This window comes from Dromiciops gliroides, chromosome 2, assembly GCF_019393635.1.
Source record: "Dromiciops gliroides isolate mDroGli1 chromosome 2, mDroGli1.pri, whole genome shotgun sequence".
In the NCBI taxonomy this organism is placed as follows: domain Eukaryota; kingdom Metazoa; phylum Chordata; class Mammalia; order Microbiotheria; family Microbiotheriidae; genus Dromiciops; species Dromiciops gliroides.
This window is the reverse complement of record NC_057862.1, coordinates 473,205,770-473,230,019: the sequence shown is the minus strand read 5'-3', so window position 1 is coordinate 473,230,019 and position 24,250 is coordinate 473,205,770. Positions and strand designations below refer to the sequence as shown.

Below are 24,250 nucleotides of genomic sequence, written 5' to 3'. Positions count from 1 at the left end.
AATTACACAAGGCTGCTAAAACCTCACAAGGTTTGAGAGTGGCAGGTCTAGGTGAGGACTTTGTTCATGCTAGACCCATCAATAAGCCCTAGGTGTCAGACTCTGACACAAGGCCTGACCCACAGGTGCTAGGGATACAAGGGATAGCCTATAGCAGGAAGTCTTAAACTTTTTTTGGAGACAGAACCACTTTGGCAGTCTAGGGAAGCCTATGGACCTCTTTAAAATGAACAAAATAAAATTCATGGGGTTACAAAGGCAACTAATTATGATTTTTTTTTTAAGTTTCTGGACCCCAGGTTAAGAAAATCTGAATTAGAGTTTATCAAAAGAGTCTAACCAAAGAGCCTTTGGAACTAAAAGCACTTTACCACTGGACAGACAGTAAGGAAAGATGATATTACACGGGGGAGGGAGCAGGACAGAACAAGAGCTGGATAGACTTTTACTTACAGAAGTTGGACACTTGACTTTTGTCCTGCTATAAGTGAAGTTGTTGTAGGTCTGCTTCTGGCCCACTGGTTCCAACTGAAACAGAGCACAGAGAAAGTTGATCCTTCAGATTCCACTTACTGCCAGAGCTGCCTGACACAGGGGGAAAAGAGTGGTTGGGCCCACCACACATACTTTCTTCTGCCTCTGAAAGAATGGGAAGAAGCTGATGGAATGGCACTAACCTTCACCTAGGAGAGGAGCACTGAGGGAATTCAATACAACACAATGCAACACAGCACAGCACAACACAGCACAACACTCAAACTCATATTTTGAGAGAGTTCTTGGAAACCAATCTATCAACCCCAAATCACCCTCACATGGAAATAGTAAAACTAAATATGAGAGGGTCACTTTCAGTGTGGTGAGGGAGGAATAAAAGTAAGTTCTCTGTTTTTTTTTTTTGGACCCTATCAGAGAGAAGCAGATTTTTCTCCAGTGGGTCAGAGGGTATGGTGGACTGATGTTGGAATCAAAAGACCTGGGTTTAAAACCTGGTTTTCTCACTAAGTAACTGTGTGACCATAGAGAAATCGTGTATTCCCTCTGGGCCTCAATTTCCTCATCTACAAAATGGAAACAATCACACTGGCATTAACTACCTCACAGGACTGTGGCAAGAAAAATGTTATATAAAGTAAGTGAGTTACCAACATTTAATTTGTGTATGTGTGAAAGCAATGACCTGGAAATAAAGCAGTTGCCTATCCATTTGACACATGAATGTAATGACATCTTGCTGAACTCAAAGAAATGATAAATGTGAAAAATTCAGAGAAGCTTGGGGAAATCTTCTATAAATGGATGCAGAGTAAAACAAGCAGAATCAGGAAAACCATATACACAATGACTAGAGAAATAAAAAAAAAAAGCTCAACCCAACAACAAAAATGTTGAAATTGAATGCTCTATAATGATAATGACCAATCCTGTCTTCAAAAAAGAAATGAGGAAATGCAGTTCCCCCTATCTTTGCAGATGTGGGGGACTGTAGTTGTGGAATGGTTCACATACTGTCAGATTCAGTTGATGTGTGGGTGAGTTTTGCTAAATTTTTTTCTTTTCTCTTCCTTTTTCATTACAAGGGGTAGTTTGAAGGTTTGGGTGAGAAGAAAGCTATATTGGGAAATGATAAAATAATGCAATGTAAAAGATATCAGTGAAATTTATTTTTTAAAGGTGAGTTATTATTATTAGAGATAACATTGGGGGCAGCTAGGTGATGCAGTGAATAAAGCACTGGCCCTGGATTCAAGAGGACCTGAGTTCAAATCCAACTTCAGACACTTGACTAATTGTTAGTGAATTTTTCCTTACGTTAAACCAGAAACAAGTTTGGCTCCAGCTCTAAATCACAGGTGTTTGGGCTAGACAGAGATTGAGGTTTTTTCTGGCTCTATAATAAACTCTCATAAAGTGTATGGCTTCTACCTAAATTAATCTTCTTATTCAGTGCCATCCCAATTAAACTACTAAAAAATATTTTATTGAGCTAGAAAAAGTAATAACAAAACTCATCTGGAAGAACAGAAGGTCAAGAATATCAAAGGAATTAATGAAAAATGTAAAGATAGGAGGTCTAGCAATTCCAGATCTTAAACTATGTCAGAAAGTGGAAATTATCAAAAGTATCTGATACTGGCTTAGGAATAGAATGGTGGATAAGTGAAATAGAGTAGATAGACAATACACAATAGTAAATGACTATAGTAATCTTGTATTGGACAAACACAAGATCTAAAACTTTTGGGATAATTTGTTATTTGGCAAAAGTTACTGGGAAAACTGGAAAACAGTCTGGCAGAAACTAGGTATAGACCAATATCTTACACCATTTACCATGTTAAAGTCAAAATGAATATAGGACCTAGACAGAAAGAGAGAATGGAACATATTACTTATGAGATTTATGAATAAGAGAAGAATTTATGAATAAACAAGAGATAGAGAGCATTGTGGGATATAAAATGGAAAATTTTGATTATATTAAACTAAAAAGTTTTATATAACTAAAACCAATGTAGTTAAGATTATAAGGAAAGAAGAATATTTTGTGAAATTTTTTTTGCCAGTTTTCCAAATAAAGGACTCATATCTCAAATATATAGAGAACTGTGTCAAATTTATGAGAATGCAAGTCATTCCCCAGTTGATAAATGGTCAAAGACTATGAACAGGCAATTTTGGGAAGAAGCAATCAAAGCTATTTATAGTCATATGAAAAAAATGCTCTAAATCAAATTAAAACAAATCTGAGGGGGCAGCTAGGTGGCGCAGTGGATAAAGCACTGGCCCTGGATGCAGGAGGATCTTAGTTCAAATCCAGGCTCAGACACTTAATACTAGCTGTGTGACCCTGGGAAAGTCACTTAACCCTTATTGCCTCCCATACACAAAAATAAAAACAAAACCAAAACAAATCTGAAATATAATTTCACACATACCTGGTTGTCTAAAATGATAGGAGGAAAATAAAAATGCTGGCGGGGATGTGGAAAAATTGGGACACTAGAATACTGTTAGTGGAACTCTGAACTGATCTGACCATTTTGGAGAGCAAGTTGGAATTATGCTCAAAGAATTATAGAACCACGTATATACCTTTTGACCTAGCAATACCACTATTAGGTCTATTTCCCAAGGTGATCAGGGAAAAAGGAAAGAACCTATACGTTCTAAAATATTTATAGCAGCTGTCTTTTGTGGTGACAAAGAACTGAAAATTGAGGGGATGCCCATCAATTGGGGAATGGATGAATAAGTTGTGGTGTTTAATTGTGATGGAATACTACTTTGCTGTATGAAATGACAGGTTGATTTTTCATGGAAAGACTTACATGAAATAATGCAAAATGAAACAAGTCCAACCAAGAGAATGTTGTCTATAGTAACAGCAACATTGTTTGAAGAGTAAGTGTGAATGACTAAGCCATTCTGAGTAATATTATCATTCATATTAACTATGAAGGACTTGGGAAGGAAGATGCTATCCACTTTCAGAGAAATAACTGGTAGAAGTATGCATTGTGTGGTTTCACAATTATCTGTATCAAACATTGGCTTTCTCTAATGAGGGGTTGGGAGAAAGGGAGGGAGATAGCTTGGAACTCAAAATGTCACAATAAATAAATGGGAATTTTTAAAAGATAAAGCACATGGCATTCTGGGCCAGAGGGGGGAGGGGAATGCAAGCAAGGAGAGAACACCAAGTAGTTTGCAAAATTCTGTAATTTTATCTCTGGGCAGATCTTGGATGAAATCATTCAGCTTTATCTTCTCTTCCAAAATAGGACAGCGGATGGGGAGAACACTGTCTCCTGGTCAAAGGTTTAACCTTGTGTCCTAGCCCCATAGTGCAAGGTCCCTGATGGACTGGGGCTGAAGATAATGTAAGAACTCACATTCATGTTATAGTTTAACATTTACAAAGAGCTCCCCTGGACCATGTGCCCATGGTCACACAGCAAATAAATCTCAGAGCCAGGATAGGAGAGTCAAGGTTTCCTGACTCCAAGTCCAGCATGCTACACCACAAATTCCTTCTCCCTATGCATAGGGAAATAAGTGTGGTTCTGAGGCAGGGGGATTGTCAGCCTGGTTGTTACTGTCCACTCAAGGAAGTAACTATCCACTCACACTTGGGACATCTGTGGCTTACCTCAAAGGGTTGTGGTGAGGATTGAAGGTGATAATGTCTGTTAAGTGTTCTTTACAGTCAAGTATTCTATACATGTCAACTATTAATGTGATGACAAACCTCAAAAGAGGAGTGGAAAAACCAGAGATGGAGAGTACAATTCCTGCTATGTGACCTTAGGCCAATTATTTAACCTTTCTGGGCAGATGTAGCATGAGAAATTCAGAGTAGATTATCCCTAGGGCTCTTGCTTTAAATCCTACAGAAGATGAAGAGAGAAGAATGAATGGTTGATCAATGACTAGTAGAGACTCTAGAGAAGTGATGATGAAACATAGCTCTTTTAGAAAAAGGTTGGCCAAGGTATTATATATATATATATATATATATATATATATATATATATATATGTTCCAATCTTCTCACTTTACAAATAAGGAAACTGAGGCCCACAGAGGTTAACCAAGAGCATTGGAACCAGCATTTGAAGCCAGTACCCCAAATCCAGAGTCAGTGGTGGACTTCTAATGAAGATTAAGGAAAAGGATGCCAGATACAGTGTTTCAATTTATTTTTCTTAAGTATACATCTTTGCGTTGAGATAGAGTTGATTCTGGGGGAGGGGGAAGCGTAGTATTAGAAATGATAGCATTGTTGTTGTTTTTTTAAGTGCCAATGTAATGATTGCACATGTATAACCTATATCAGATCGCTTATCGTGTCAGGGAGGGAGGGGAAGGAGGAGTAGAATTTGGAACTCAAAACTTCTTTTAAAATGTTAAAAATTATTTTTACGGGGCAGCTAGGTGGCGCAGTGGATAGAGCACTGGCCCTGGAGTCAGGAGTACCTGGGTTCAAATCTGGCCTCAGACACCTAACACTTACTAGCTGTGTGACCCTGGGCAAGTCACTTAACCCCAATTGCCTCACTAAAAAAAAAAATTGTTTTTACATGTAATTTGGGGGAAATAAAATATTATTTTAAAAATATGGTACCAATGAAATCTTCCCCTCCCAAAACAATGAATGATGGGAAAGGAGCAGGGAAAGTAACTAGAGGAAGAAAGGAGAAGAGGGGGGAAAAGTGTTTTTGGTTCTGGCACTTGAATCTTTTGATTTTCCTAAGTCCCCTAGAAAAGGAAAGGAAGACCAGAATAAAGTACAGCATCTTTTTTTTTTTTTTTTTTTAGTGAGGCAATTGGGGTTAAGTGACTTGCCCAGGGTCACACAGCTAGTAAGTGTTAAGTGTCTGAGGCCGAATTTGAACTCAGGTCCTCCTGAATTCAGGGCCGGTGCTTTATCCACTGCGCCACCTAGCCGCCCCAAAGTACAGCATCTTTAAAGGAAAGAAGACAAATTGGTTGTTGAAGTAGAAATGGTCATCCAAAACAGATTTGGGGGAGAAACCTGGGTACCCAGTGGATTGGATTGTGAAAGTGCTGGTGATAACATCACTGTTGGTGACTCAGAGATGTCCTGATGGTAATTTGGCTCCCAAGGCTGAAAGAGTGGCGTCAGTAGTCTGAGTGGGATGATGTTTAAATGACGTCATAGCACCCCTTGGAAGAAATAACCGAATAAAAGAAATGGGCAGGGCAGGCTAATTTTTGTGGCAACACCACCAAGACAGACTGAGATAACCCATTCCCCTCTTGGGCCACATTCCCCTCTTAGTAGCTGAGCTGAGCTGAGAATACAGAGGCCCTGATATTCAATCCCTTGTGCTGTCCTGCTTCCCTGCTCTTGAGCTGCAGCTGATGTCAGACTCTGGATGTTTTATTCAGACATGAAAAGGCTGCTGGAGAAGGCACAATTGTAAAGCCAAAGAGAAAGCCTGTTATGAGTCAGCCAGGCAAACTATGAGACAGAAGTGCTGGATTGACAGATGTGAGCATACAGTAATGTCTGGCATGCACCATCCTCATCCACAAGACGAGAAACTACAGAAAGGGGAAGATTGCAGACTGCTTAGTTGCTATGGGAAAAGATTATGGGATGTATTCAACAGGTGAAAGGATCAGCTTACCACTGAGACCAGATGAAAGGAAGACTTTGGGATAAGGAAGAGATTTTGTCTGAGAACACAAGTGTAAGGGTTATCATGTACACTATGAAAAATAGGAGACAGCACTATATAATTATAGCCAGTAGTCCCATAGGGGATATGTCTATTAGAATAGATAAAAGCGATAACAACGAATACATTGAAAAGATAATAATGTCGATGAAGTCATTGCGGTTGCTGACCATAAACCAAACATTTGTGAAGTCCTTAGTCTAGTCTTTCCATCATTTACTCATTCATTTAAAAAAACACACACATTTAAAAAAAGACAAAACAAAACAAAACCCAAACCACTTATGTGCTTACTACGTGCAACTCATTTTGCTAGGCTCAGGGAAGACTTTTTAATACTTGGAGGAATATATAATTTTATCAGTCTGAGTATTCCCTTCAGTGGTGCAGGTCATAGTGCATTCATACTGTCTTATCTTGTCCGACTGATTTATCTTCTCCTGTCAGGCTACTCTGGGGGAAGATGGGGGTCACCTGACATGTTGGAGACCTTCCGCTACACCTCTTCACATTGTGTAAAAAAAAATGGAGCATAATGGCTGTCCATCAGTTATCCCTTGCTTGACCAACCTCAATTTCTGGTCATTTATCTCTCTGACAATATCCTTTATAATAAGGCTTCTTAAACTGTGGGTCATGACCCCATATGGGGTCACATAACTGAATGTGGATATTGCAACAATTTGGCAGTAAATGTTTTGTCTGTATACCAATTTTATATACCTATAAACCCGAAGTTGTGTAAAAATTTCTCAGGTGAAAAGAGGTCGTGAGTGGGAAACATTTGAGAAGCAGCTGCTTTTCACCACTTCCCCTGTACAATTCTTCTTTGGGAATATGTTGTAGCTTGCTCACAACTACCATGCACTTTTTGGATGATTCACAGCTTTAATTTTTCAGAGTCAAGGATATTCTATGACTTATGGCTATGGAGCTGTTGATGTCATAAAGTTGGGCCTTTGTTTTAGGGAGAAGCTTGGGGTCATTAAAAGCACTATGTAATTTCCCAAAGATAATCCATCCTACTCTTCTTCCATTCGGATTCAGTTCTGGTCCCAGTTCGTTGTCCATGCACAGTGTCTATCCAATAAACACATATAATATATGTATATATACATTTATGTATTCTTTCTCTGCCTCCCCCCTTTCTCTCTCTCTCTCTCTCTCTCTCTCTCTCTCTCTCTCTCTCTCTCTCTCTCTCTCTCTCTCTCTCTCTCTCCCTCCCTCCCTCCCTTCCTCCCTCCCTCTCTCCCTCTTTCTCTATATGGATCTATATCTATATCTGTGCCTATATCCAGGGTACCTAGGTAGAGCAGTGGATACAGCATTAGACCTAAAGTCATGAAGAGCTGAGTTCAAATCAGTCTTTAGACGTTTACTAGCTTTGTGATCCTGAACAAGTCACTTAACTTCTGTTTGCATCAGTTTCCTATCTCAAAAATAGGGAAAATAAAAGGAAGATCAAATGTTATAAGGATCAAATGAGATAATAATTGTAAAGCACTCAGCATAGTACCTGGCACACAGTAAGCACTATATAAGTATTAGCTATTATTCTCATATGTTATATTAATTATGGCCATTATTATATATAAATGGATTCAAGCTATGAATTATCAATCCAACTACATATCATGGTATGGACAATAGGTATTCTTCTTCCACTTAAGTTTTTCTTGGGATGAACTCTTCTGAGTTATTATACATCTCATTTAGTAGGTTCTGCAATGTTTTAGGATTTGATGCAATCAGAATAATTTTTATATGTAAATAAGATTAGATGTAGGATATCACCATCTATAAGGAAGTTCTTCAATTTGTACTTTATTCTGGAGAGTTTTCATGATAGTGAAATAGGCATGTGTCTCATTATTTTTTTACTCTCTTGATATTAAGAATTATAAACAAATAAATCTATATTCTAAGTAAGTGTTGCCCTTGGATATCATATATTTTTGATTGGGAAGGAGATAAATGTTTGTTTACTACAGCAGTTTCTGGTTTCTTTTGATCTCTTCCCCATGGTGATTGATTTATTATCCACTTAATTCTTCTAGGAAACAGTGATAGTCTATGTCACTATCTGTTCTTTTATTCACTTCCCATTTTTGGTGTGTGATGACTTGTTTACATTGGTCAAGTTGAAGCGATCCCAACTTTACACTTTTTCTTGTTTATTTGGTATCAGTTTTGATCTATCTCTAACAATTTTGTGATATGTAAGAGATCAGCTTTTCCCATTGAGTTTGTTATTCAATCATGTCAGTTATGTCTCCCCATTTAGGGTTTTCTTGGTAAAGATGCTATAGTTCTTTGCCATTTCCTTCTCCAGCTCATTTTACAGATGAGGAACTGAGGCAAAGTGACTTGCCCAGGGTCACACAGCTAGTATGTGTCTAAGACTGGATTTGAACTCACAGAGTGTTCTTGACTCCAAATCCAGCACTCTACAATATTCCACCTAGCTGCCCTTCCCTTTGAGAGTGGAGACATTTTTTTTCACCTTTTCTTTATGTTTGGGGTTGAGGAAGGTCCTTTTTGTAAGCAACAATAAAGGTGTGTAGCCTATTAGAACTTTGTAAATGTTTGTTTAATTGTATCATTATGTATTTGGAAGTATGGGAGAATATGAATTACTGGATTTGATTATGAACTGTACCACACAGGCTTTTCCCAAGGCTTCTTAGTGACAAGGCTCTGGGGAAGGCATTCAAAAAGGAAATGCAGAGCATCTCCAAAGCACTAAACAGATAGCCATGATCTGATCTTTGCCAAACATACTCCAGTAGATTTAATGAAAACATCAAATATTAAAACTGAAGGGAGAGTATAAGGGTGGGGTTAAAACTACCTCACAGAATTTTAGTCTTGGTATCTTAACTAGGTGAGAACATGTCTCAATCACTCAATCACAGGCCTTAAATTAAATCTAAAAAAGACCTTCAACTGGAATAGATTAAATAAGAATTGTGTTTGTATTGGCTGAGAAAATTTGGCTATGCTCCAGGTTTCATCTATAAATTATCGACCAAATTGAGAAAAGAAGATTTCCAAAGGTCAGAGCAAGTGTGGCTTTCCAGCACACCACTGAAGGGAGAATCACTTGTAGAGGAGAGGCCTTGGTTTCAAGCAGAGATAGACAAACAAAGTAAACTTCAAAGGGCACTGGTGTCCTAGCCTCATTCCCAGATCAGCTGGTGGTGTCTGCACAGGGAGTCAAGGACTGATGGTCAAATATTTATTATCATTACAGGGAACTTCTTGAGCACTCCATGAGTGGGAGAAAAGGATTTCCAAAAGCAAGGTGTGGTGGGTCACCCTTTTCCCACATGGGCTCTCTATGCTTGAAACCACTTTTTCATGAATTCTGCGTATACTTGTTGGAAATACAATTATATTCATAGACACAGAGATTTGTAGTTTAAAAAAAATTTTTTTTAGTACCAACTATTTTTATTGTAAATTAGAAAATGCCCCTTTCTAAAAGCTACTTAAGGATGGCTGACTAAATTATTCTCAGCTGGCAATATTTGGGGGAGGGGAGAGCACACAGGAATGGGGACTTGAACCAATGACATTAGAGAATCTCTCTGTGCTAGAACCCTAGAACCCAAACTAACTCCAGGAACCTGATATATCAATAGGAGCAGGAGTTGAGATAAGGCTCCACAGAGTTTAGTTTACATGGCCTATATAATATAGGGACGTTAGATAGACAGACAGACTGACAGAGAGATATAGATAGATATAGAGTTAGATATATAGAAAGAAGATAAACATAGATGGGTAGTCACAAACAGCCAGGGAGCCCAGAAAGGGTCTCCTGTAGAAGACAGCACTTCTGCTGAATCCTGAAGGAAAAAAGATTCCAAGACGGAGAGAGTATCTTCTCAGCATGTAGGCTGCCCAGTGCAAAGACATGCAAACCACTGTTAGAAGAACATTGGGAAGGGCAGTTTGGCCAAACCACAGTGTGCATGCCAGGGAGTAAAGAATAAGAATGGAAATGTGGGGGTCAGACTACAATGAGTCAATCAGTTAGTAAAGAATAGTTTTTAAATGCTGGGGATATAGAGTGAGAAGAAAAAAGTTTTAAATGCCAGAAATATTATCTTCATTTTAGGGATGATAAAACTTGAGACTCAAAGAAATTGTGACTTTTCCATGCTTATATAGCTAATAAGGTGGTCAGAAGTGGAATGTGAACCTAGGCCTTCCTGACTCCAAGACTAATATTCCATCTACTATAGTATACTGAGGATACATACATACACACACACACACACACACACACACACATATATATATATATATACAGCCATACATATAAAAACATAATCCCTGTCCTCAAGGAATTTATTATCTAACAAAATTGAAAAGACATACATACAAATAATGATCATATAAATTAGACTAAAATCAACCCCCCAAAAAGGAATACAAAATTCTATATGATGAAAAGAATGTGAGATCACTGTCTGCATACATTCTGGGGTTTATATGATACCTTCCTTTTTTCTCCCCTCACCCTCCTCAGTAGCAGGCACAGAGAATGAGAAGAGCCCAGTAATGTGGAGGAGGTGGATCTCCACTTTCATATGCCAACAAAAGCAATCACTGAGGGTAAATAAGGGAATTAAAGGGAAGAAAAAGAGAGGCAGGTAAGAAGAAAAGTAAAGGAAGAAAGGAGTGGACTTGGAAACCTGCTGCTTTTGTTCTGCTCTTTTGAAATGGGGATGTATAAAGAAAGAAGGGAACATAATTGATCTCACCAGGGATATGTTCAAGCTTGCCTTACAGAAAAGTAGACTTGGGCCACCTATGTATGGTAGCTCTATATCAGAAGCAGGGGCTTCTGGGATTTGAAGTTTTCCCAGGGCGTAGGTGAGATTGAAAGATCATAAAATGAAAGAGTCTTGTGAGAAGGAGAAGCCCTGAGTTCTCTTCTCTCTCCAAAGTTTCCTGGCCTCCCCTTCCCTAGAAGTTCCATCCTTCAGTGTCTCCTTCTGCCTGGAAAAACTACACTTCCCAGCTGCCCCTACTGCCAATATGGAGCTACAGTATTTATTGTTTGTTTTGTGTTTTTTTTTTGGTGAGGGAATTGCAGTTAAGTGACTTGCCCAGGGTCACACAGCTAGTAAGTGCTAAGTGTCTGAGGCTGGATTTGGACTCAGTTCCTCCTGATTCCAGGGCCAGTGCTCTATCCACTGCACCAGCTAGCTGCCCCTGAGCTATAGTATTTTAAATAAACAAACCTTTGAGGACAAATAAACTGAGCTCTACAGTCAAATTAAGCTTTTGGAAAGACAGGGATGCCACAAGCCAGAAGGGGTGTTGTGGGCACTAGAAGGCGTTCTCAATGCGGAGCTGTTCATGAAGAAGCTGGACCATACCGCCCATCACATACCATATTGTTCCAGAGGGCAATGGCCATCTCTGCATGTCCCCTCTCAGAGAAGTGAAAACAATCCACAGAGAAGAAGCTCAGGTCTGGCTTTCCTTTCTGCAAGCAAACACAAAGGGATTATCTTCTAGGAAAGAAGAGCCTTCTTCACTTGAAGGTGAAATGGGCATGGATCCTATCACCAGTTCAAGCTTTGAAGCTGAGAAAGATCTGCCCAATTAATTTAACCATCAGCCCATACACGGATGCTGGTCATTAGTTTAGATAAAGCAGAATAAAAATGTGGATTTTTGAAGTTTTCTTTTAATGCGTTGGTCTGAATGCTGACTATTTGCATGACACCTGTATCCTTTCTTCTCATTCTTCTATACTGTTACCTGCAGAGGGACCAACCGATTGGGTTACAGTTGCAGTCTAACCCAAGTTAATAACCACTGAGAGTGTGGTTAGGTCAAAAGTCCTTAAACTGTGGGTCCCCATATGGTGTCATGTAACCAAATGTGGGTTTTGCAAAGAATTTGGCAACAATAAAAGGTTATGCATACCTATTTTATATACCTATATACCTGGGGTCATGTAAAAATTTCTCAGGGGAAAAGGAGTCACGAGTAGAAACATTTTAAGAAGTCCTGGGGTAGGTAATTCCTCCCCCAAAGATTTCCCACTCCCCCCACCCCCTCACCCCTCCATCCTGGCGATATATTTCCAACCCTGCAGAGAGGTTTGGGGAAATTAATTCAGAAAAAACTGTGCCCATGGCTCTTCCGGGAAGAAAAAGTCCCGTGTGACATAAATCCCCTAAACAGGATTAAATCCTTCCCCTCCAAGAAAAGCCCCCAACTTACATCATCCAATGGGACCACAGTGCTTTGAAAGAATGGCTGCACCACCACAGCGAAGTCCTCCCGCTCCATGTATTGGTGACTGTAGGTAATCATTGAGCTGCCACTCTGGGAATGGGGGAGAGAGGCCCCAAATGTCAGTTACCTTCCATGCCATCCTCAATCTTCCCTGAAGTCCCAATCACTTGGGAGCTCTGCTTGTTAATAGCTTATTGGTCAGAGGGTGTTTTACTGCAGAACTTGGATTGGGCTGCTTTCAGGTGCCTGGAATAACTCTTCCTCCTCACTTTTACCTCGAGGAACCCATAGCTCCTCTCAAGGTTCAGCTCCAGAACCATCTCCTACAAGGGGCCTTTTCTGATTCTGATTTTCCCAGTTGTTAAGTGCCTCTCACCAACACCCCTGCCCCAATGTATTTTTCTGTGGGGCCATTTATTTATCTGTGATTTGTTGTCTTTCCCTTGTAGAATGTAAACTCCTTGAGGTCAGGGACTGGTCAACCTTTTTGAATTGCATCCTCAGTGCCAAGCACAGTGTCTGACATACAGCAGGTACAGTACTTAATAAATGCTTGCTGACTGAAGCAACTATCAAGCTACCTAGGCAAATAAGGGCAAAGGTAATATTCAAGGGGAGAAGCACTCTGGTTTCCATCCCATAAATCCTTTGCAAAGTTGGATCTGTGTAGCTGACCTGGTTGTCTGTGTTAATGGTGACCCTTATTCTTTTTTAAAAATAGAATTTTACTGAGATCTTTTGTTTTTACACCACCTACATTTTCCACTGGATCTCACCCCTTCTTAACTCCCTGAGAGTCATCCCTTATTTTAAAAAGGGAAGAGATAAAGAGTAAGGAAAATAATGTTCAACAAAATCAATGTATTAAAAAAAATCTGATGCTATATCCACTGTTCTGGCCCTGGCTCTCATTTTTTCTAGGGATATAAAGACCTAGGGTTATTCAGATCAAGCTCATCAGTTCAGATTTAACCCAGACTGGGGATGTCTCTTGCTGGCTTAGCTGAAGAGAGTAAATTAACTTCCAGCTGAAGAATGGACCCTTAGCATTTCATGAACTTAAGAAACATTTATTGATTATTTTCCCTAGGCACTCTGGTGAATATGTTACTTGATTCTTGCCCTCATGAAGTTTATGGTCTAGTTGGGAAAAGGAGATAGGAAATGCATATATGAAATGGAAACAATGTATAAAAGAAGATCACAAAAATAATGTTAGAGGGTCACACAGCTAGTAAGTGTCAAGTGTCTGAGGCTAGATTTTAACTCAGGTCCTCCTGAATCCAGGACTGGTGCTTTATCCACTGTGCCACCTAGCTGGCCCTAAACGACATATATTTACAGACATAGTCAATTTGTTGATTTGTTTCATAATTATTGGTTCCAAGAGATCTTGAAAGGAGGGAAGTTGTGGGATAGTGAGCATGATGTAAGAAAAGTACATCAATGAAACATCTTAAAATACACAAAAGAGAAAAAAGAAGTTCAGAAGGGGGCATGGACAAGAAGGGCAGGATTTGTTCTAAAATGTTTAATTTAATATACAATTTTAAAACTGTACATAATAGAAGTTGACAGTTTCAAATATAATTTTCTTTTCTATTCTTTATATGCTGAAATGTTGAGCTTTGCTAATATTTATTAAGTTCAAAATAATAATTTTTTTAAAGACCAAGGACTAGCAGTAACATAAATATTTATTTCTTTCCCATGTCTCTGGGTGAGAGATGGACCATGTGATGATGGGTGAGGGTGCTGGATGAGAGAGAGATTTAATTGCTGTGTCATCCTGGGTTCATGCTGGTAACTAATGCTATTCACTTCATCAGGGCCATCATTGGCCTCTGTGCTTTGAGGGGAGTGAGTCTGGGCTGCAGCTGCAGGCAGCAGATTGGGGAGGAGGAGCTGCTACATACTGATGCCTCCAAAAGCTGAGGCTTCTATTAAGGCAATAAGCCAGGAAAAGGGGAGAGGGATGGAGATAGTCTGGCTATCCCCACCCCTGCCTCTGTACACTTTTCAGGCTATACTGTATCCTTCCACAATATCTTCGCATCCTCTTACCCATCCAGTCCATCCTTTCCATAGTCATCTTCATCTTAAAAGCTAACATAATGACTGAATGTCATTCCATCACTCGCTAAACCATACACAAGGATTCCTGTGGGCTACATAGTGATTTAGAAAACCATATAGTAACATTATCTATATTCAATTGTATTTTTATTTATTTTGTTAAATATTTCCCAATTACATTTTAATCTCATTCTGGCCATACTTGGGAGTGGCCTATTAGGCATGTTTTTGCTAGCTCTGTATTACATCATTTCATCTTCACAAAAAATTTGGGAGGTAGGTTCTTATTATTATCCCCATTTTACAGATGAGGATCCTGAGCCTGAGAGAGGTTAAGTGATTTTCCCAGGGTCACACAACTGGAAATTATCTGAGACAACATTTGAACTCAGGTCTTCCTGACTCCAAGTTTAACACTTTAAATGGTGGGTTTACAAAGGTAAAGAGAAAAAAAGTCCTTGCCCTCAAAGGAAAAAAAAAAAGGTTTCTTGGCAAAAATACTGAAATGGTTTGCTAGTTCCTTCTCCAGCATATTTTACACACGAGGAACTAAGGCAAACAGGGTTAAATGACCTGCTCAGGGTTACACAGTTAGTATCTGAGGCAGATATTTCTATTTCCCTCAAATTTTTTTTCCACTGGGGAAAAACAGATACATAGATAAGCATATGAATATATATATGTAATAATAATGTATTATACACGTACATATTACATCAATATCATCTTATTATACTTAATATTACAGTGTCTAAATATAATAATTAGCAATTAATATGTACATACATACATACACATATATTTGTTCCAGACATGTGATACATCAGTATAGGTTACTACTCCCCAGGGAGGAAACTCCCTCTGCTGATGCATAGTAGCAACTGCTCTTCCTCCAGGAGGAAGCCCTCAAGAATATGTTGTCTGTCAAAGGTGGGACCTGACCCCAAGTGTTCCTGAGTCTGAGGCAGGCTCTCTGTTCACTGTAATCTGCCATTTTCCTTTGCAACACATACAAATTATATTCCAAGTACATAGGAAGACTTCTCACTTTTCATTCATTCATTTATTTTTTAGGTCCAGAGAGCAACAACTGAAACAGGGGAGTATGATTTCCTTTCCAACCTGCCCCGCTAACCAGGCTTCACCTGATGGATGTAGGGCTGCCTGTATAGTATCATTGGGCAGGCTTCCCCCTTGCTAGAATTGAAGTTTCAGAGCTCGAAAGAACCTTGGAGTTCTTCTAGTCCAACCTCTTCACTTTACATTGGATGGGACTGAGACCCAGAGAGATTAAGTCACTTGTTCAGAATCACACGGGACTAGCAAAAAGCTGCCCTAGAATTCTCGCCCAGGTTGTCTGACTCCAGACCCAGCTCTTGAACTTTCATGCTATCTTGAGGATGGGCCTGCTCTCAAAAAATATTTCTTGGACAGATAACATGAGTCTTTACTCATATGATTAAGGAACTGTTCATTCCTAGGACAGGAGAAAGGGAAAACAGTGAAAGAGAAGTTTGGAAGCTTACCTGGAAGTGTCTATTAATGTCCTTCATTTCTTGCAGTTCAAGAGAATTATCCAGGGAACGTCCAAAGCAAGGGCAAATGGATCTATGGAATAAGAAGTGCTAAGATAAAGGGTCCCATCAAACCCCAGTCCAAGTTGGCTGGTCCCCAGCCTGGCTTTGTCTTACCCAGGAGGCCGACACCTCCTCTGCCACGAAGTAGGTGCTGATTTCCACCAAACTCCTCTGCACCTGATTTCCTGTCCCATCTTCCCATGAACTCTACTAGTTTAGGGACTTGCTGAAGATATGTCTGGCCACTTACTCAGTTGTCACTTCACATTTTCCCCCTTGTATCTGGCGTAGATCAACCATCTCCATAATTTCTACCACATTGATGAAAGTTCGAGGCAGCTGTAGGAGATACAAGAATGGGCTTTGCTGATTCTCCAAGAACAGCAAGAGGAATGAGGAAAGAATCCTATAGAATCACAGAAGTTGAGAACTGGAAAGGACCCTGGAGATTGTAGAATCATAGATTTAGAGCTGAAGGAATCTTAGAGGTCACCTAGTCTAACCCTTCATGTTATAAAGAAACTGAGGCTGAAAGTCACACACACAAAATGAGTTGCTAGATCCCAAGTTAGGGGCTCTTTTTACAGTGTTATAATTTTAATGGGAGGCAGAGTAGCAACTATAGGGATATTTGGTTGAAAAAACCAATTTTTTAAAGAAAATGAAAATACTGATTTAAAACATTTTAAATGAGATTCTTCAATGTTGTTATTTTTCAATAGCAGCAAAATGCCCCTCTATATAAAGACACAAATATTCATGAAACAAAGTCTAATAATAATAATTCTCATTTATATATTATTTTCCAGTATACCAGATATTTTTCTTATAACACCCTTGTGAGGCAGGCAGTACAATTAGCATTATCCCCACTTTCTAGATAAGGGAAGTGAGGCTCATGGTATTTGCATAATTTACCTAAGATACACCTCCCACACCTTCCTATAAGATAGGTCTTACCATTTCACCTTCTGCTTCAGAAACTTCAGTCTTAGAATTTGGAACACAAAGTTGTTTAAATGGATGTTAAATTGTTTTTACATGTAATTGGGGAAAAATAAAATGCTAAAGAAACCAAACCAAAAAAAAAGTAAAAAGTAAAAAAAAAAAGAAATTTCAATCTTTGTCTTTATGTTAAATACAAACTCCTCTGCTGATCATTTGAAGCCCTTCCTAGTATGACTTCAGTCTACCCTTTGGGAAGCTGATCACAACATCCTCTCTCTCACCTCTGTGTTTCTACATAGTCAGAATGTTCTTCCTTCTCACCTCTGTCTCTTGGAAACTCTAGCTTCCCTCTAGGTGTGGCTCAAATGCCACTTTCTTCCAGAGGCCTTTCCCACAGTTGTTCCTGTCCCCCATCATCACTGGGGATTCATTTCATCCATAGCCTGTATTTGCTCATGTGTACCATGTTGTCCTCCTAATATACAGCAAGCTCTTTAAGGTACAGGACTATCTCCCTTTTGTCCTTGAATCTCCCATGCTTCACACAACACTTGGCACACAATAGGTGTTTAGTAAATTATTGCTGATGAATGGATTAAGAAATGTCCAAGTCAGACTCAGAGCAGAGTCTTCTGATTCTGGGTCCAGAAATGTTTTTGCTATGTAACATTGAGTCTCTTTTCTATTCATTTAATATTTGAAATAACATATTCATGTAACTGTTTTAAAAAGGAAGAGGGAGGTGAAGATTGAGTCATTTGCAGAACCCAATATTTTAAATAGTTCATGTGGATTTGGCTGAAAGGAGTATTTTTAAAATCCCCATCTATGACTAAATAGTTAAAATTCAAAAAAAATCCATAACTAATTTTGTGGTAGCTGACACACAGATCATCCCTTCACATTGACCAAGGGTTTCTCATGCATTTTAAAAATAGCCTCACAACAACCTCATGAGGTGGTTACTACAGATAGAGGAAATGAAAGCTCAAGGTTAAGTGATTTCCCCATTATTGAACAGTTGGTAAATATCAGAGGGAGGATTTGAACCTAGGCCTTCCTGACTCCAAGTCCAGTCTTCTATCCATTGCAACATGCTGACCATACAGAGAATCATGGGATCATAGAGAGTTTTTTTTTCTTTTTTTTTCTTTTTCTTTTGGGGCAATGAGGGTTAAGTGACTTGCCCAGGGTCACACAGCTAGTAAGTGTCAAGTGTTTGAGGCCACATTTGAACTCAGGTCCTCCTGAATCCAGGGCTGGTGCTTTATCCACTGCGCCACCTAGCTGCCCTGATCATAGAGTTTGAAGGGACCTCAGAAGCCCTTTAGTTCAATTCCTTTCACATTTTAAAATTTAATTTAATTTCTTTTTGAAACTGGTTTTCCTTATCTAGAAGTACAATAGGTACCCACAAGCCCAGTCCTACTATTGATGGTAGGAGGAACTTTAAGCTTTCTAACCTAGGCTGATTTGTCCCTCCTTAGGTAGCCTGGTGGACACCAACTCCAAGGGGTTTACCATGTTGCTAACAGTCTTAATGCAGACACCAGACTGGCTTAGCCCACTGTAGCTCATAACTCCAGAATATACAGGCAATCCTCTAGCCTTCTAGTAGTTGGAATTATAGTTACTCTCCTGGCCAGCAACCTATGGAGGTTAAGTGACTTGCCTAAGGTCACACAGGTTGTGTCAGAGGCAGAATTTGAAACCAGGCCCCTCTGATTCCAGAGCCAATGCTCTTTACATCGTGCTATGTGTTTGCAGTTTGAAGAAAATAGATAGGGTATGCAAGATTGTTGTTTCATTAAATAAAATAATTTGGATGACTTTTTTTTAGGGATGTTGGCTGCCTTATTTAAAAAGGGGGAAAATCCCCTAAATATCCTCTATTGACCTATGGAATTGTAGCTGGCTCACTGTCCATGACTTTGACAGTGTCTTCCCAAATTAATTTTAGCAAATAAAGTAAGTACATCATCATTGTTTTCTGCTAGACATGGAAAATTCATCTGGAAAAAAGTCACATATTCTAAAAATGAGATGGGCCTCCATATCTAATTTGGGAATTGTATGAAAATAACAAGAAGGAACTTTTTGTAGAAAAAACAGTGAGTTTTCCTAAGGAGTGGCTTAATGCAGTGTTGGACAGGCCAATGTGATAGACAGCCTAGAAGATATGTGGGCACTAGTCATGCTTAGCTAGAGTTCTGTTCCATTCCTTAGGGATCCACTAAAATGGAGGTGGGGGTTGGGATGACATTTGATTGGAGTTGAAATGGATTTAGAAGAATGATGATTAATTGGAATGTAAGCAAAGCCAACCATATAGACATACATAATGATATGATGGATGCCAGGAAACATCTCCCTTTCCACCTCACCTATATCTTCCGTCATCATTGATGAATAAAATTTTCCTATTATAGGGCAGATAACTTATAGCATATATTATTATATATTTGTATGTCATTATAATATATAAATATATTATTTACACATGAATTATATTCATATTACATCATTTATATTCTTAATATTATTATCATACAATGAAATTATATTATTAGAGTTTATAACTCATATATGCAGACATCCATTATTATGCCAGATCTCATGAATTTGTGTTCTTTATTTGGAATTATTTTATAAGATCTTGATTTTAGGACAGCCCTCTGTTGAATGACTGGTGTATTACTGGTCAATTTAAATAGGATGGGGGGGCAGCTAGGTGGCACAGTGGATAGAGGACCAACCCTGAATTCAGGAGGACCTGAGTTCAAATCCAGCCTCAGACACTTGACACTTACTAGCTGTGGGACCCTGGCTAAGTCACTTAACCCCAATTGCCTCACCAAAACAAACAGACAGACAAACAAATGAACAAACAAATGAATGAATAAATAGGATAGAAAGATAGTGCCAGAGTTGGGGCACTGCCTAGGAGAAAGGACAGTTCAAGTTGAAGGATGCTGAAACTAGAGATGGAAAGGCCCAGAAGATAATCACCACCTACTTGACAAGTACCCAAACTATCCTTGTATATAAGGCTCTTCTTCAGGGAATGCCTTGAAGTAGGTCACTGAGCCCAGCCATTTAATTTGAGAAAACTGGGTTTCAAGCCTTGAAGTTCATGGCAGATCAGCTGACACTACTAGGTCCCTTGTAGGCCCATAAAGATGATTTTAGGGATTTGTAGCTGACTCATAGCTTTTTTTCCCATGTAAAAAGGCACTAGTTCACTCAAAACAAATGAGTCACAGTGGAAGAGTGGGGCTATTTTTTTGAGTTGTTTCATCACATCCTCTGAGCCTAGGATGGTCAGGGAACTATTTGGGTCAGTAAATAGCAGAGGAGTAAATAGTCTCTTTTTCTATGAAAAAGTGTTAGAGAGGCCCCATGTACACAAGAGGGAATTAGTAAGTAGGATTCAGTTCAACTAATGTTTTTTTTTTAATTTTAATTTTATTTTATTAATGTGGGGCAATGAGGGTTAAGTGACTTGCCCAGGGTCACGCAGCTAGTAAGTGTCAAGTGTCTGAGGCTGGATTTGAACTCAGGCCCTCCTGAATCCAGGGCCAGTGCTCTATCCACTGCACCACCTAGCTGCCCCTCAACAAATGTTTATTAAGCACCTTCTATGTACCAGGTACTGTGCTAGGCACCAGGGATACAAGACAAAGAATGAAACAATAATACCTCTCTGGGATCTTATATTCTACTGGGTCAGGTGGGGCTCAAGGGTTCAGGTGTGTATGTGTAGGACGGATGAAAGATTGGGATTAAAAGAGTAGAGCATAAATGAAAGGGATCAGTTATGGTATGGGGACCCAAGGCTCTGACTAAATGAGGTGGATTGACATTTAATTCCATGAAGGCAGTAAGAAGTCAAAATAGATGAAGAGGCAAGTTGCATACCAGGGAATAATGATAATCAATCATTACCTTGGAAAAAATGCAATTTTCCTTGCAATAAAAAATGTACATATTGGCAGTTTTAAGATATTGCTGTATACCTATTACAGTAGCTGTGGTTTGTTCTTTGTACCCAAAGAAGATCAAATGACATTATGATGTTGGGGGTGAAGGTACAGTGTGTTCGACTATGGCTGATCAGACCAATATGAACTCAGAAGGCTCTATCACAGGTCAAACACCAATAGTCATTCCATTTGAACATTTAGGATGGGTTATCTCTAGGTTTGCACATCTCACGTTTTGTTTATAGTAAAACTAAATTAAAATGGTGAAATACAAAGTCAGCAGGGCCATGTGGAAGAGATACTTTTTTGGTAGCATTAAAAATTAAGGGGGGCAACTAGGTGGTGCAGTGGAAAAAGCACTGGCCCTGGATTCAGGGGGACCTGAGTTTAAATCTGTCCTCAGACACTTGACACTTACTAGCTGTGTGACCCTGGACAAATCACTTAACCCTCATTACCCTGACAAAAAAACAAACAAACAAACAAAAAATTGAGTCTGCTGGAGTACAACCTAGCAATAGATATCAAGAGCTTATGTTCTTTGAGTTAATAATGATTTTTGAGGATAATAAACACCAAGGAAATAACTCAATAACCAGATGCCAACCTTTGCAAAGATTTAAGAGAATTTTGAGTGACGATTTAGAATAGTTTAATGTTTGTTAGTTTTACCCTTATATAATTGCTTATATTCATATCATCATCATCATGGAAATTGTAGAGGACTCATAATATTAGGTCATTCTGTCTAAATTCCCTTACCTCTTGGTGTCTAAGTCATGGTGGTGGTAAAGTGCATTTCTGAGTATTTTCTATGCAATTCCTCACCTAATTTCAGTGGGTGGGCTCTTCAGTGGGTGAGTTCTTCCCTGTAGACCCTGCTGGCTTTGTACTATACCTATTGCTATCTACTCCTCTGAGTGAGTGAGAAAAACCTCCATAGTACTTCCTCTACAGTCTCTACCATGAGTAGACGTGTCTTACTTCTCTGTATTTGCTCATGCTGTGCCTAATGCATGGTGTGCCTTCCTTTTCCTCTTTGCCTCATGATCTTCTTCTTCTGCTCCTCCAGACCAATAAAAATAGCACTAAATGCCTACTATGTGAGTCATTGTCCTAGGACTCTTTGTGGATGTAAAGATGAGTAAGATAGTTTCTGCCCCCAAGGAAGCCAGTTCACTCTAAGGTATTAGTGATTACCTCTAGGAATCTTTACTAGGAAATCTTCCAAGTAAGAACCTTCCCCTCAACCCTCACATAGCACTTTGTTTTTCATCATAGTGCATTTCAGCTATCTGCATTGACGTCTTATTCCCCTACAGCTCCTTGAGGGCAGGGACTATGTTTTATCTACATTTTTGTATCTCCTCCCAATGTTTAGCAGAGTAGTTAATAAATATTTGTTATAGTAGCTCCCTGTCTATCCCTCTTTCATTCTAGTCATCTGTCATTTGCATCTGTTCCCCTTAGTCTTCCCAACCTTCCCTGTCTCTGCTATTCTTCATTTTTCATGGCTCTGAGCTCGTGTTTTTTGGGTTAGTATGTTATTTAATCATGGTCTAGGGTGGTTTGGGAGGAGTGGTTCCAGTTAGGTTAGGAGATATGACTAAAGATACATTAAGGCTTTTAGCCGCAGCAACAACAGTTAATTGCTCCCCAAAGGCATCAGTTGTATGGCAAATGACATTATTTCAATTTTTCAAAGGATGTTCCTTCTCTCCTATGTAGACCCCTCTCTCCTTGATTTGTAGACTACAAAAATACGTTTGATTTAGGTGACCAGAATGTCACCTTAAAAGTTCTCCTCCGGGGGCAGCTAGGTGGTGCAGTGGATAGAGCACCGGCCCTGGAGTCAGGAGTACCTGAGTTCAGATCCGGCCTCAGACACTTAACACTTACTAGCTGTGTGACCCTGGGCAAGTCACTTGGCCCCAATTGCCTCACTAAAAAAAAAAAAAAAGTTCTCCTCCATTCATATGGGATTAATATCATATGGGACTTCTTGAAACATATAATAGATCACTTTGTTCAACAATCCGCTGGTTATCAATAGCAAGTCAGGCATAAAACAAGGAAAAGCATGTTCATGAAAGGTGTTTGTCATTATCCTGGCCAATGTCCAGCATGGAATACAAGTCCAAAAAGTATCTCTTTTATGTAGCCACTCCCTCCAGCAACACAGACCTCAACTCAGCCATGCCTCCTCATCCTGCACAACTCTTGTCTTCCCATAAATCCTCTGGAGGGGTGGATCCTGATAAGTTGAAGGAGGGCCTTCCTCTATACAGGGATTGTCCAGCGAGCCCCATAGTCATCTGTCCATTTGTCATCCCTCATTCTCCTTACACAATCAGTCCACTCCCTGTTCTAGGTCTCTTTAACACCTCTCCTTGTGCAAATTATTGTGCATCAGGGGCAACTAGGTGGTGCAGTGGATAGAGCACTGGCCCTGGAATCAGGAGGACCTGGGTTCGAATCTGACCTCAGACACTTAACACTAGCTGTGTGACTCTGGGCAAGTCACTTAACCCCAATTGCCTCACCAAAAAAAAAATATTGTGGGTCATATACTACAACCATTTTATGGTCACTATCCACTCATACCCTTTAGGATTCTTACAATTCTGATTCTTCAGAAATTGTCATATTCCATGATTTTTCAGACATCTAGCATCATGGGAAGAATATGGATATTGACAAAGATGGGCTTTTGTTTCAGAAAATAGTTTAAGGTTGTCAAAAGGACTGCACAATTTCCCATATGCAATCTAACCTGTCATCTTCCCACCCTACAAAACTCATTGTCCATTGCAGGGTTTTTCCAAAATATATGTACTGAAAGACTATTTTTGTTGTTTGTTCTTCCAACTATATATCATAGTCCAGACAATAAGTATGCACTTGGTTTTCCCCATGTGAATAGCTAGGATGAACTAGAAATCATTGAAAAGACTTTGAAATATGGGCAGCTAGGTGGCACAGTGGATAAAGCACTGGCCCTGGATTGAGGAGGATCTGAGTTCAAATCTGGCCTCAGACACTTGACACTTACTAGCTGTGTTATCCTGGGCAAGTCACTTAACCCTCATTGTCCCACCAAAAAAAAAGAAAGAAAGAAAGAAAGAAAGAAAAAAGAAAGGACTTGAAATATTGTAGGATTTTATACAATCAACAAAACACTATTTACAAATAT

At 39.3% G+C, this 24,250-nt stretch overlaps 1 protein-coding gene across 1 annotated transcript in view; it reads right to left on the bottom strand.

The window, feature by feature from the left end:
- PLB1 (phospholipase B1) overlaps positions 1 to 24,250 on the bottom strand; it is a 180,606-nt gene that overhangs the window by 2,681 nt on the left and 153,675 nt on the right. The window contains exons 51-55 of the mRNA XM_043980996.1: positions 16,377 to 16,465; positions 16,076 to 16,157; positions 12,459 to 12,563; positions 11,617 to 11,712; positions 454 to 528 (exon numbers count right to left, since the gene is read on the bottom strand). Coding sequence (XP_043836931.1) covers positions 454 to 528; positions 11,617 to 11,712; positions 12,459 to 12,563; positions 16,076 to 16,157; positions 16,377 to 16,465 — 447 coding nt within the window. The remainder of the gene's footprint in view (positions 1 to 453; positions 529 to 11,616; positions 11,713 to 12,458; positions 12,564 to 16,075; positions 16,158 to 16,376; positions 16,466 to 24,250) is intronic.